A 14,910-nucleotide genomic window follows, 5' to 3' on the forward strand; every position below is an offset into this window, starting at 1 on the left:
AAATAAAATTGATAAACCTTTAGCCAACCTTATCAAAAAAAGGAAGGAAAAGTCTCAAATCCATGCAATTAAGAATGAAAAAGGTGAAGTGACAACAGATCCAGCAGAAATCCGAGGATCATCAGTACCTACTTCAAGAACCTGTACTCTAATAAAATGGAAAACACAGAAGAAATGGACAGATTCCTAGATGCATATGAATTGCCAAAGTTAAATGAAGAAGATACAAAAATTCTAAACACACCAATTACAATGAGTGAAATTGAAAACGTAATTAAAAATTTACCAACAAAGAAAAGCCCAGGTCCTAATGGCTTCATTGAAGAATTCTACAAGACATTTAGAGAAGAACTATCAACATTACTCTTTAAACTCATCAAGGAAATTGAAAGGGAAAGAAGGCTTCCAAATTCTTCCTGGAAGCAAGTGTTACTTTGATTCCAAAACCAGGGAAAGACTCAATTCAAAAAGAGAACTACAGGCCAATCTGCTTAATGAACATAGATGCAAAAATCCTCAACAAGACACTGGCAAACAGAATACAGAGGGTCATCAAGAAGATCACACACACTGACCAAGTCGGATTTATCCTAAGGATGCAAGAATGGTTCAACATATGTAAATCAATAAATGTAATACACTATATTAGCAGAGCCAAGGACAAAAACCATATGATCAGCTCAATCAATGCAGAAAAAGCATTTTAAAAAATCCAGCACCCATTCATGATAAAACCCTACAGAAAACTGGAATAGAAAGTCTCTATCTCAACCTGATTAAGGCTATCTATGAAAAACCAACAGCCAACATCATACTAAATGGTCAAAAACTGAAATCTTTCATGCTAAAATCAGAAAACAAGACAAGAATGTCCACTATCTCCACTCCTGTTCAATATAGTTCTGGAAATATTAGCCACAGCAATTAGAAAAGAGAAAGAAATAAAAGGAATAAAGATAGGAAAGGAAGAAGTTAAACAGTCATTATTTGCTCATGATATGATACTTTACATAGAAGACCCAAAAAACTCCACCAAAAGACTTCTAGACTTAATTGACAGATTCGGTAGAGTAGCTGGAAACAAGGTCAACACTCAAAAAACAATAGCTTTCTTGTACACAAATAACAGACTCACTGAGAGAGAAATGAGGGAAACAATTCCTTTCACAATAGCATCCAAAAAAATGAAATATCTGGGAATTAATCTAACAAAGGAAGCAAAAGACCTCTATGCTGAAAACTACAGCACTCTGAAAAACAGAGATTGAAGAGGATATAAGAACATGGAAAGACATCCCTTGCTCCTGGGTAGGAAAAACCAATATAGTGAAAATGGCCATACTTCCAAAGCTGCTATATAGATTTAATGCAATGCCAATTGAAATTCCAACAATATATTCCACAGAACTAGAGAAAACAATCCAAAATTTCATTTGGAACCAGAAGAGACCTAGAATAGCAAAAGCAATTCTAGGCAACAGAGACATGGCAGGGGGTATCACAATCCGCAACTTGAAACTATACTACAAAGCCATTGTGATAAAAACAGCATGGTACTGGCAAAGAAACAGACCTGAGGGTCAGTGAAATAGATTAGAAGATACAAAAACAATTCCAGACATACTCAGCCACCTCATCTTTGACAAAGGAGCCAACCACCTTCACTGAAGGAAAGATAGCCTATTTAGTAAATGGTGTTGGAAAAACTGGATTTTAACCTGCCAAAGATTAAAACTAGGCCCATACCTATCACCATGCACTAAACTAAGATCAAAGTGGATTAAAGATTTAAATACTAAAACAGAAACACTAAACTTTCTGGAAGATAAGTGACGTAGAACTCTTGAAGACATTGGCAAAGGAAAAGACTTAATGAACAAAACCTCAGTAGCACAGGAACTAGCACAAAGAATCAACAACTGGGATCTCATCCTATTAAACAGCCTCAGTTTTGCATTTTAGCTTCAAGCTGTGAACCTTTGTGTTTCACTAATAGGTATTTCTAAGGTGTTCTCCCCGCCTCCAAAATTTTGTTTATCTACATTTCTATACCCAGAAGAGATTGGAATCTATTTTGTAATTATGCCTGCAGTCTCTTCATTGCCTAACATGATTCTGTGGTCTCTGAGCACAAAAAGAAAAGAAAAAAAACAACTAGTGACCAAACAGTGGCCCTTGTGTCTGATCTTGTTACTGCTGTGTGTACACTTCAGAGCTCAGCAGAGCTGCCACATGGTGGCATGGAGGATTTTCCAGATGGTAAGACTGGCCCTCACGTCTCTGATGCTGCCTCAAAAGGAAAGGTATACAAGCCTTTTTAGGAAGGGGGAGAGCTGAAGATCAAGTTGCTGTGGGGTACAGGGCTCAGGATGGAAGAATCAAGGAGGAAATGTACCAAGGCTATGGGGATCACAGGAAAAATGTGAATGGTTTGGAGTCTTCTCACTAGGCCTTTACCTATATCCGTTCAAGGGGAAAAGGAGGCACAAAGCTGAAGGGCCTCTTTCCTGCCTCAAGATTAGGGCAGAGACCCTTGGCTCTGTCTTCTCCCACTCTGCCCACCTCAAGGAGAGCTCAATATGCCTGCTTACCCAGGCATCACAGAAACTCTTTGGCCCCAGTCCCTCATAGTAAATAAAAGTTTCCATCAAGGACTAAGACTGCCTCCCAAAGTTTGCATGGAACCTGTCGTGTTGTTGGCTCTGGTCTCCCCTCCTCCCTGTCTGCACATACCTCTACTTCAGAAGGGGACAGTGCTCTCTGTCCCCTCATGATGCCTTTGTCACCATGAAGTGGGTATGATTTCTAGCCATGGGCTGGCTGCCTTCTCCACATTACCAGACAATAAGAGGAGAGTCAGATTTGCTTATTTTAAAGCTGTTCCTTGACCTCTTTCATATTCTCTAATTCCTGACTACCCCTCCCCACAAACAGCCACTTACCCCTTCTATTCCTTGACTTCGCCTTCTTCTGGACAAATGAATGTTTGTAAAGATGATCCCCAAACCAGTCATCAGTATGCAAATGATCAGAATGGACATCCTGGAAGGAGGGATAATTGATGTCATATTCCTTGAAAGGAACTGACTTGACTGCCTTTTGGTCCTCTACTCCAGATCTCCTGCTCTGAGATCTGCACACCACTACTCAAAAGCAGGTTGCATTAGCTCCTAACCACTGTATTCTTTTACAGTGACCCTGTCCTGAGTGTCAATGAACCTCCCATCAATGAGCCTTTTCCTCAGAGGATGGGAATAGGAAAGTACAGTCTGACTGGCCAGTCCTTTGAATAGAGAACAAATAAACTCAGGAAATATGAATGTTCTTTGGGGAGAGTGAGAAGAGAGAGAGAGAGAGAGAGAGAGAGGAATAGAAGAAAAAATAAAAAGAAAACTATAAAAGGGAAGGGCAGACAGAAGGAAACAAACACATATAATAGAGAAAGTAGAAGATTAGAAAAGATTTTTTTTTTAAAAAAAGAAAAGGATATAAAGTCCTAATAATGCTCCTGGTGATTTCTGAGATGGCAAGATCCCTACCTGTGTATTTGAGCATTTCTCTCTCCTTATAATAAATGCTCCCTTTTAATTAAAGTAGCTAAAGGCTATTTCTGCTACTTGGAAACAAAGTCCTAAACTGTATTCTTTTGAAAGATACCAGATAGTCACAATAAAGATATGTAGTTCCGGTGAAAAAATAACAGGCAGCTGACAACAGATGAAATTAATCATAGTGTTGTATTGTTGAGGCCCCACTCACCATTCTTCTAACCCTCCCCTCCCAGACTGATCTGTCTTCTATGATTATACTGACCTGGCACAATCCACCATTTGGAAGACTTTGGAAGCCCTGTAGCTTACGTTCTTGTTGACTGATGAATCTGCATCAGAAAGGATTTGTTGAGAGTAAGGCCCACATCTGCTCCCTCCTTTGCCTTCCTACTGCCTTGCCAAGCCATGCACCCTGGGAGCCTGAGGCCACTGGGTTCCATTCACCTGTAGGAAGGGCCCTCTTTTCCAAATTTGCACAAAGACCCATACAGACTAGAAGTAGGCCATAGTGAAGAGTCTCAGGCTGTGGGCCATTCCCATAGGAAGGAATGACTCATACACCAGATGGTTAGTCCTATGAATGTATCTATGAATGTATCATAGATGACAAGACTGCTACACTGTGCTTCTGACAACCATTTACACCCAATGGCTTCCTGTATTGTCTCCTTTGATAAGACTTGGGAAAGATGTGTGTTTCATTTAAACCAAGGAGCACAAGTTTCAGTCAAGGAGTTTAGGTGGGATTGCTCTTATCCTGAGCCAAAAATTCAGGCAGACTATAAAAAACAGAAACATACAAAGTGGAAACATCACAGTATGCATGATGTTACACACTGAATCAATTACCAGCTGGTCAGATGTGAATAAGACTCTCCCCCTAGCACAGGGAGTGGGGTAAGTGGGACAGAGGCTTCCCATAGCTCCCCCTTGAGTCCTTGTGGTTTGCTTTCCTATTGGCATTGTGCTCCAGATTGTGACAGTAAAACATATCCTTTCTAGAAATGGAAACAATGAAAAGCTGCAAGAGAAGAACAGAGAAAGGTGGTGCCTTCCATAAACTCTTGGCCTGAAAGACAGGCTTTCTGGCATAAAAGGAGGTTTCCAACATTCAGCAGAAGGAACTTATGAACATCTGGAGATGCATGTCTTATCTCTGGTAGGAAGTTGTAATTGACACATGTTGCCTTCATTCTATGGGTTCCAGTGCCCCAAAACCCACTGTGGTCTTCTGGTGTTGAGTGCATTCCTACAAGTAAAAGTTGATGCTGGCCAATTTGACCACAATATTTGTCCATGTAAATTATTAAATTATTTATGTTGATAAGTATCTTGAGTCATTTTTTGTAGCCTTGGTCAATTTCAAGAACCTAATCTTCAAGATTCTGGACCTGGAGGATTTAGCTCAGTGGTTTCGCTGCCTGCCTTGCAAGCACAGGGTCCTGAGTTCGATTCCTGGTACCAAAAAATTAAATTAAATTTAAAAATGGAGAATCATTAAAAAAAAAGATTCTAGACCTGCAGGTTTGAGATTTCATAATATAAAGCCTTTTCCAAAGTCAAATATCACTGGCATCTTCCAATGCCAATGAACAAATGGTGGTGAGGAAAGGAAAGTCCCAAGAGTGCCCCAAAGCCCAAACACCCCTCTTTACCTGCAAAGTCCCAGGTAATCCCCAGTCAGCATCATCAATATCCACTCCACCTTGGAGGGAGTATGAGACCAGTAGCCCCAAAGAACCTGGAGGAAGGCTGAGTTGGTGCTTGTGCTGTTTAAGCTTCATTGTGTCAACTTGATTAGCTTGGGAATAACATAGGGGATTTGTAAAGCACTTTTCTGAGTGTGTCTGGCTGGATCATTGAGGCAGGATCTTGGATACTATATCTGGTCCCTTGTCCCTTCTTCTCCACCACTATTTCCCTGCTCTGTTTCCAGGCCATCATGAATTGAGCAGTTTTTCTCTACCATGCCCTTCCACCCATGCCATTTCTGCCTTGGAGACAACCACCTGTGGACTAGATCCTCTGAAATGAGCCAACATAAGCCTATCTTCCTCTAAATGTAAGTGTTAGGTATTTTGTTCCAGCAACAGGAAAGTGACTAATACAGAAAACTGGTAGCAGAAATGGGGCTGTTTCTGTGGCTATGCTTGATAATGTGGTTCAGAAACCTTTGAAACTGGTTTGTAGGAAGAGTTTGAAAAGGTTTGAAGATTCAGCTAGAGAAGCCCCAGAATGCTATAAAAATAGCCTGACTGGTGATTCTGGTCAGAACTCAGAAGATCAGAATGCTGATAGGAATGTGGACAGTAAAGGCAGACTCTGGAAGTTTTTAGTTAGAAACAAGGACTTCACTGGCAATTAAAATAGCAGCCACCTGCATTATCCTCCAGCAAAAAAAGTTGACATTTTGCCCATGTCCTGAGACTCTGAGAGGCTGAGATTAGGGGGCATGAATTAATTAGTCTGGCAGAGGAAATTTCAATTTAGCTCAACATTCAAACTGTGGCATGGGTACTGCTGTACTTTTAGCCTGATTTTATTTAGCTGAGATTAAGAGCAGTGAATTAATTGTTCTGGCAGAGGAAATTTCAATACAGCTCAACGTTCAAGCTGTGGCATGGGTACTGCTGGCTACTTTTAGCCCAATTTATTTTGAGAACTGGGGACAAGGACTAGAAGAGAAAAATTTGAAAAATTTAAATGTTGGTCCAAAATGAAATGTGTAAAGTTGGGGCCAAAGGAAGTGTGGTTGCTGAAGAGATTAGTGCCATTAAAAAGAAAACAAGGACTTCGTATAGGAGCACAAATAAAAATACCTTGAGGGCATTTCAGAAATCAGAAATACCCCAATCATCACGGGCTTAAGGGTGCAAACATTACACCTTTCATTGAGAAAAGAGTCCCTGGACCCTCTGCTAAGAATGCCCTTGTAAGGAATTGTTTCTCAGGGATTCATTTCACCATGCTCAGCTGCACAGGCATTCAAAGGGTACTGCAGCCATGCTCAAAGAGCACCTGGCTAATGCTCCCATTGACAGTAGACTTTGGAATCATCCATATGATGCTTGTTTAACCATCATACAGAATAAGAGTTGTGTGGTGAAAAAGGCTTCCACCCAGATTTCAAAGGAAGGCCTTGGAGGCCAGGTAAGTACCCATGACAAGGGAGTGTATGAAGCTGTTAAATGAAGCCAAAGGTGCAATAGAGATCCAGGGAAGTCAGAGACACCAAGAATGTGGAACATCTGCTGAGGAAAGCCACGAGCAGAGAGTGGAACCAGCCCAAGAAAGGTGAGATGCAACTAGCAAGGCCATAGGAGTGGGGTCCCTTCCAGTCCTCTGGAACTCACATTTTGTCATTATATGCCCCAGATACCTGCTATGGAGCTAAAGAACTAGTGTTTGGCCTGCTAGGTTTTGGTCTTGCTTTGACCCAGTTCTCTTCTATAACCCTATTCTTACCATTTGAAATGGAAATGTTTATAAACATTCCCATTATAAACATATGTGCCACTGTACCTTGGGATTATGTAACTTGTTTTTGGTTTTCACAGAGATTCACAGCTAAGAATTTCCCTTGAGTCCCAGAAGAGACTTTGACCTGAAGGTTTGAAAAATGCTAGAACTGTTGAGACTTTAGAGAAGGGATTATTGTGTTCTCAGTTGTACACAGGACAGCTGTAACATTTTAGGCAGACTTTTAACTTGTTACATTTATTTGAGGTTTGAGTATGGTTTAATGAGATAGGTTTGGGCATCAAGTTGACAAAATGGGTAGAATGTGTGGTTAAGGTTAATTGTGTCAATTTGATTGGTTTGGGATTAGTAAATCTCAAAGGGATTAGTAAAGTGCATTCTGAATATGTCTGGCTGAATCATGGAGGCATGCTTTCAGGTACTATATCTGGTCCTTTGCCCCTTCCTCTCTGAAGCTGTTCTTCTGCTGTTTCCTAACCACTATGAACTGAGCAGATTTACTCCATCATGCTTTTCCACCATGTTATTTCTGCCATGGAGCTAGCCAACTGTGGACTGTGTCCTCTGAAACCATGAGCCAAAATAAAGCTATCCTTCCTTAAGTGTGAGTGTCAGATATTTTTGTCTGTATTATGGAAAAGTTACTAATATAGTGCTCATTTGGCTTCAGTGAATTTTTATGACCCTGACAAGCACCCACTACCATGGGTTACCCAAATGGATCCCTGACAATCTCTTTACCTTTCTCAGGCCAAAAACCATTGGCCAGGGCTTCTCTGTGGTCAGTAACAATCAACTCTGTAAAATCCATGTCATCTCTGGCAAAGTTCCACTGAATGCCACACCAGTACCAGCCTGAATCTTCCTTGGTCAGGCAGGAAACAATGACAAGGAGTCGGTGTCCTGTGTCCCTCAAGACTACACGGTCAGTGCCGTTGGGAGTGAAGGCAGTGATGTTGCAGTAGTTCCGGAAATAACCCCGGCACCAATACTTGGTATGATTCTTATAATGGGCATCATAGCTGCAGGTGGCAGAAGCTGTATCCAGCACAAAGCTTTCCTTGACCTTTTTGTCCATGACCATGGCATCTGTGAAAACATACACACACAATTATTCTTTCAAACAAACTATAGTTCCTGTCCTCCTGACAGAATTGGAGGTTGTTTTTTGCTGTTTTGGAGTTAGCAGCTGTTATGAGCTGAACTGTGTCCTCCAAAAAATTCATGTTAAATTCTTAACCCCAAATACCTCAGAATGTAACTATATTTGGACACAAATCTCTTAAAGAGGTAATAAAATTAGACCACTGGAGTGGTCCTTAATCCAATATGACTGGTGACCTTATTTTTTTTAAAAAAAAGATTAAAATATAGGCAACATGGACAGAAGGATGATTGTGTGAGGACACAGCAAGAAGGCAGCCATCTGCAAGCCAAAAAAAGATCTCAGAATGAGCCAAACTTGCAAACACTTTGATGTTGGTCTTTTAACCTCTACAACTACGGAAGAAGTAAATTTCCATTATTTAAGCTACTCAGACTGATATTTTGTTGTAGCAGCATTAGAAAACCACAGCATCTCTGGGGAAGTCTTTCTCCCTGGCTTGAGGGTGTGTGAAATATAGGAGACTCTCATCAGTGCTTGACATGGAGGCTTGAAAAGCCTGAGGCTTACTGCTTTAGAAACGCTTTTCCCTTCTCCCAGTCCACAGCTCAAAAAGAAAGTGAAAAAGAAAGAGAAAGGTTTGGATGTTTCTGCTGGCTGCATAGGGCTGAAGGCAAAAAGATTCCAGTTCTGTCTTCAGGAGCTAAGAACTTGGTATTTCTTCCACAAGAGCCCAGCATACGTACATGCCTCTGTCATGTCTGGATACTGCATAGTGAGGAAGTCTTGCACACTATGTCCTGCTTGACTATGCTGGGGAAATGGCCAAGAAGAAGAGATAAGACAGCAGACCCCTTCTCAATCTGGAGACTGAACCCATCACTGCTGTTGCCCAACATCCTCGCCCAGGTAACCCCCTAAATGCTGCCTCCAATGAAGGAGCCATCCCATAAAGGAGGCTCACATCCTACATGTAATTGTCCATCTCACAACTCCACAAGAAAGAATTGTTATCCTCAGGGTACAGGCACAGATGTGACTGGGAGAGAGGAGCAGTAACCAAGGGTGACAGAGCCGATGGGTGACAGAGCTTGGGCAAGGCTGGTCTTTCAATCTCATCTTTGGTGTTGGGCATGGGCAAAAAAGGGAAAGTAGTGTATTCACATATCTGCACAAACATACTCAAGGAAAGAAAGGAAAGAGGAAGGGAAATTTGGGTAAACTTAAAGAGAAAATACAGAGCCCTCATTTTACCCAAGGGTTTCAAGTTTCTCACAAGCCTCTTATAAAGGTGAGAATAAGATTTCACGGGGACCTCCTTCTATTTTCCCATCCAACTGCTTAGAAGGTTGGAGCTAATAAGCAGGTGTTCCAGGTAGGAGAGGAAAAGAAAATGTCAGGTGTCTGGGAAGGCCATGGCTTGAAGGGCAGAGAAGATCTTTCTCTACATCTTACCTGAGAAGAGAACCAGAGAGAGCAGAATGAAGAGCCTCATGACTGGAAGGAAGTAAGCCTTCACCTGTAATGATTTTTTTTTAAATCCAGGGACCACAGGAATCCTGGATCTGTGTGATAGAAACAGATATGTTTGAGCTGAAGATAGCTTTATTCTGTTTGGAGAGAACAGTGCAAATAGGGAACAAATGATAATAATACCAAGCAGTTCCATAGTGTACAGCTATCCAGGTTGCACATTGCACAATGGTACCTCATCAGAAGGATGTCCTTCATGAACATAAATTTATTTATGGGGCTACTGATTTATGGGGATTCCAGCAGATCATCTCAACAGTGTAGACTGCCCCCTTCCAGAGAAACCCTTTCTGGCACACAAGGCTTTGTAGACACTCAGCAAAACACACACACGTCACCATCATCATCATCATCATCACTGACATACATTCATTGTGCAACAGTGCACTCTTACCTAAGAGGCCTTAGTATTACTGGAGGTCAGTTTTCTCATGTCTCCACTACTCCTGGCAGTCCAATTCTTATTTAGGTAGGAGGAATTCCAACAAATATACTAAGCAACCTCACTCCCAAGTGGATGCTGCTGACTCACCTTGGGAGTGTGGTGGGGTGGTGGTGCCTGCTAGCTTTCAGTGGCATATGTGCCTGGAATCTGGAGCACATGAGCCAGTCCAAGTGAAGGAGCTTGGGTGTCACCAGCCAGGGCTGCAGAGTCCAGACTTCTTGAAAGCTTTCCTGGGTAGAGTTTGGACAAGTTAAGGACATCTATCCATGTGGCAGCAGTGGTGGCAGCAGCTTCTGATTCCTAATAGGACTCATGCTCTCACCATTATTATTAAAATTTTGATTTTTTTTTTTTTTGCAGTACTGGGGCTCTAACTCAGGACCTTGTGCTTGTGAGACAGGCGCAGTGCCACTGAGCTAAATCCCCAGCCCTAAGTTTGAATTATTGAATCACTTTAATTTTTAAAATTTAAACTGGGTGCCACTTATCACAACCCAGAGCTAGCACTTCTATCAAGGGCCAGATATGGATGGTTTTCTAGAGTGTACAATATTATCCTCTCTCCTCTCTCTCTCCCTCTCTCTCTCAACAGGGTCTTGCTATGTCATCATCCAGGCTGGCCTTGAATTTATGGTGATCCTCCTGTCTCAGCCTCCCAAGTGCCAAGATTACAGGTGTGTGCCATCTCACATAGTCTGATCCTCTCTTGAGAAAGGTAAGGCTTCCTCAGCTCACATAAATTCACCACATGGACCAGCAGCAAGTTTGCATCCTGTACATGCTGCTATGGCTTGAATCTAGATGTCCCCCCAAATCCTCATGTGGTCATAGGTGGGGATTTTCAAAGGTGGCTGGATTAGGGCATGATGTTGGGATTAAGGGTGCCCCACTGTGGGTGTGGGTGGCACCACCAAAAAGGTGGGTAGCCTAGATGGAGTATAAAGGGGCAGAAAGAAGCTGCTTCACTGCTTCGCTGCTTTGCTGCCTTCTGGCCGCCCTGCTCTTCCATGAAGAGTTTCTTCTCTGCGATGCCCCTCTGCCAGGCCACCCTGCCTCAGAGTCAGCCAACTAGGACCTGAAACCTCTACAAACTGTGAGCTAAATAAACCTTTCCTCCTTTAACTTTGGAGGTTGGGTATTTTGTCTCAGCAATGAGAAAAGTAGCTAAGATACATACACTATTTCATTTACTCATCGAAAACCCGTAGGGGTTCACAAATAAATTCCATGGAAAAAAAGAGAAGAAGAAAGGAAAGAAGAATTTAAAGATTTAAAGTGACTTAAGAGAGATAATATAATGACAAATTGACTAACCAGACACTAATCAAAGGAAACAATTCAGAACATTTGAACAATGATCAGATAATTGATAATACTGAAAAATAATTGTCAGGCAGGTACAATGGCACACACCTATAATCCCAGCACTCTGGGAAGCTGATGCAGGAGGATCATAATTTTGAGGCCAGTGTAGGCACTTTAGCAAATTAGTGCAAACCTGACTAAAATGAAAAATGTAGCTGAATACAAAGGCTTTGGGTTCAATCTTAAGTAGTGGAAAATAAAAAGGAGGAGGAGGAGGAGGAGAGAAAAAGGAAAAGGGGGAAGAGGGGTTTTAGATGTGGTATTGGTATTGTAAGAGCCAGCCTTCAAGATGGCTGCTATTGTATATGCCTTACTTAGTCCTCTCTGAAGCTGAATCAGAGCTGGCCTGTGTGGTCAACAAAATATGGCAGAAATGATGGTGTGTCTCTTCAGAGGTTAGGTCATAAAAGGTGACCTCCTTCATCTCTTGTACTTCTTCCTCTTGGAAAAGTCAGCCACCATGTTGTGAGGACTCTGAAACAGACTATGGAGAGGCGCAGTGGGAAGGCACCAACTTGCCAATATAAACTTTCCAGACATGTGAGAGTCTGGAGTTGATCTTCTGGCCACAATCAAGCCTTCAGATGTCTGCAAACCTGGTAACCTCACGCGAGACCATGAGCATTAAACCAGGAAGCCCCTGAATTCTTGACCTATAGAAACCCCGGAGTTGTTAAAGGATTATTGTCTTAACATATTTTTTTTTGTTAGAAGCAGTTCTTATCTTTGTCAATGCTGCATGCAAAACAAACACTCAGCATTGCTTAGAGATGGCACCACAAGGCCAAAGAAGATACTGTTGTGCCCAGATCACAAAGTCCCCGAAGACCACCAAGGAGCCGTTTCCGAAGTAAACACATGAGGGTCGTTTATTCAAGCTCGAGCCGGGGCACTCAACCGTCACCGACGCAGCGGATCAGGATTGAGAGCCCTGAATTCCAAATCAGCAGGGTTTTTATTGTGGCTACCGCAAGGTTTGGGGATGTTCCATTTAGCAGTTACATGATTGGTTGATATTTAGCAAGCATGGGGGGTTGAGGGGTGGCTACATGTAGAGTTTATGGGAAAAAGGAACAATCAGCACATTGACAGAATGTTCTATAGATAATGGGCCCAGGAGCATCTGTTTTCTGGGCAGACAGAGGATTGAGTTAGGAGCTGTGTCTCTTTTTTTATCTGTTGTCCCACAGCAAGGACATTTTATCATTAGTTTATGGGCACAAAGGAGACTAGGGGAATAGTTGACTTCAGTGAAGTGTAATTTATGTCAAGGCCATTTTACTGTCTTATATTTAAGATGGAGTCAAACTTTAAAATGGAGTTAGTTAGGTCTCACAATACCATCAGAACCAGAAATGGACTATTCACAGATAGGCATTAGCAAAATGCCCAAAACATGGAAAAGCAACCCTCTACTGGATGTGGGAGGGTCAGTGTTACAGAGAATGAATGATATATCTACTAGCATCCTTAGTATTACTTGGTAATATTATTTACATTGCTCCCTCTTAAGGGTAGAATTAATTTTCATTCTACTTAGATATGTAAATAAGGGTACTAAGAATAAACCAAATAATAATGTTTAAAATATTATTTATAAATACAACCAAAATGTTTATAGATGAAATCACTTAAGGTCCAGAATCTCAAGATAACCAGGGTAGAGCAAGTGGGGGAGGGGGCATAAATGAAACAAGCTTGACCATAAATTAATAATTATTAAAGCAGGATAATAGATATATGAGGGCTCCTTGTCCTGTCACTTTACTTCCTATGTTTGAAAGTTCCATAAAAAAGCAAAAAACAAAAACAACTTTTACAAGAGTCCCATTAGTCTCATTCTACAAATAAAACTGAGGCTCAGAAGTTTAAGTAGCCCACATTTACACAGCTATTAAAGCCACTGTACTCCATTTTACTTAAAAAAAAAAAAAACCACATCTTTATCCATTCACCAGTTGATGAACAATTGGGCTGTTTCCAAGCTTTAGCTATTACAAACTGTGCTGCTATGAACATGGGTGCACATATATCACTGTGGTATGATTCTTTTAATTCTTTGGGAAAGATACCCAGCAGGGGAATAGCGGGGTCAAATGGGACTTCCAGTCCTAGTTTTTTGAGAAATCTCCACACTGATTTCCACAGTGGTTGCACCAGTCTACACTCCCACCAGCAGTGGAGCAGGGTTCCTCTTTCCCCACAGCCCCGCCAGCATTTGTTATTGATTGATTTCTTGATAGCAGCAAAAATGTACCAATAAATTTAATGAATGAAAAAAAAGGAATTCTCATGCAGCACTTAAAAAACATGCAAAAAAATGCAAGAATTCTCATGCAGCACTGTAATCTGATGCTAAACTGGGGAGGTGTGAATAGGGGTGGCTTAGAAGAACAACTGAAAAAAAATGTTTCCATTGCTTGTTTGTTCAGTTATAATAATGCTGTGAAACTGCTGTACTTCAGAGTTTACAATGAGACATACACCATGTCATCTGAGTGTCTGGGACAAAGTTCAGCACAAGTTTCCTCCTGCCATCCTTCTCTATAGTATCTAAAGGCAGAGTTTCTCTAGAAAATATGCAGTTAGTTCTTAAGAAACTCAATATGCACAGGGACAATTGCCAGACTATTTATAAAAACAGAATTCTGACTTTCAATCTTCAGCAACCTGATCAGGAAACCAACCACTAATCTATGATAAACAGTAGACCAGCCTGTGGTAGGTTGGATTTGTAGTCAGATTGTTATCTCCAGTAGAAATCAGGAAGCCAAACAATAATCTTTGTGTCAAGACTTGGTTAATAAATGACGGTTTTTCTAATTTTTGTTCCCACTTCCGACTGAGGACCATCTAAATATAGACCCTCAACAAATCACATACACCTTACCTACAACATCTCCATACCAACAGCCTCCAGTCAGGATGTATCAGAAACTGTGAGACCAAAAGAGACTCCATTTTGCTAATGTGAGACCAGAATGACTCCATTTTGTCCAAAATGGAGCAGTCTCCTTTATTCCTTCAAATTAATGATTAAATGTGCTTAATCTGGGACAAAAGACATGATCTGTAACTAAAGATTCCTAAGCTCATTACTCAGCCATCTGTTTGCCCTAGAAACAAGTGTCCCAGGCCCACTATCTATAGGACAATCTGTTAACGTGCTGACTGTCCACACAAGGTGGTCATGACCATGAGTCAAGATGTCTGCTGACCATCAGTACGTGACAGTAGACCACTAACCTTTGTCCCCATTTTCTTGTAAAAACCTATACGTAATCCCCTTCAACCCCCAATGAGCCTAGCCAATCAAAATTCTACACTTCATACTTGCTAAATGTTAACCAATCATATGGCTGCTAATGACCGAAGCTTGCTGTAATCTCAATAAAAACCCTGCTAATTTAGAACTCGGGGCTCTCAATCTT

The 14,910-nt window shown here is 41.4% G+C and overlaps 2 protein-coding genes across 3 annotated transcripts in view; one reads left to right on the forward strand and one right to left on the reverse strand.

The window, feature by feature from the left end:
* CUNH1orf162 (chromosome unknown C1orf162 homolog) overlaps positions 1–7,806 on the forward strand; it is a 35,035-nt gene extending 27,229 nt beyond the window's left edge. The window contains exons 7-8 of one of the 2 annotated variants that reach the window (XR_015452038.1): positions 4,554–4,710; positions 5,488–7,806. The gene's annotated coding sequence lies outside the window, so the exon portion shown is untranslated. Of the gene's footprint in view, positions 1–4,553; positions 4,835–5,487 lie in introns of those variants that run through there. The other variant, XM_087213273.1, reaches the window with a different exon arrangement.
* Tmigd3 (transmembrane and immunoglobulin domain containing 3) lies at positions 1,101–12,896 on the reverse strand. Its single transcript, XM_087213272.1, is given in 7 exon segments — positions 1,101–2,957; positions 2,960–3,042; positions 3,814–3,880; positions 7,773–8,120; positions 9,592–9,701; positions 10,202–10,344; positions 11,794–12,896. Coding segments are annotated over 6 exon segments (765 nt in total). The 5' UTR covers positions 10,273–10,344; positions 11,794–12,896; the 3' UTR covers positions 1,101–2,871.
* Positions 12,897–14,910: the final 2,014 nt, after the last annotated feature.

Source organism: Heterocephalus glaber, unplaced genomic scaffold, assembly GCF_053883595.1.
Source record: "Heterocephalus glaber isolate CG9 unplaced genomic scaffold, H.glaber_assembly_v1.0 deba00001442, whole genome shotgun sequence".
In the NCBI taxonomy this organism is placed as follows: Eukaryota; Metazoa; Chordata; class Mammalia; order Rodentia; family Bathyergidae; genus Heterocephalus; species Heterocephalus glaber.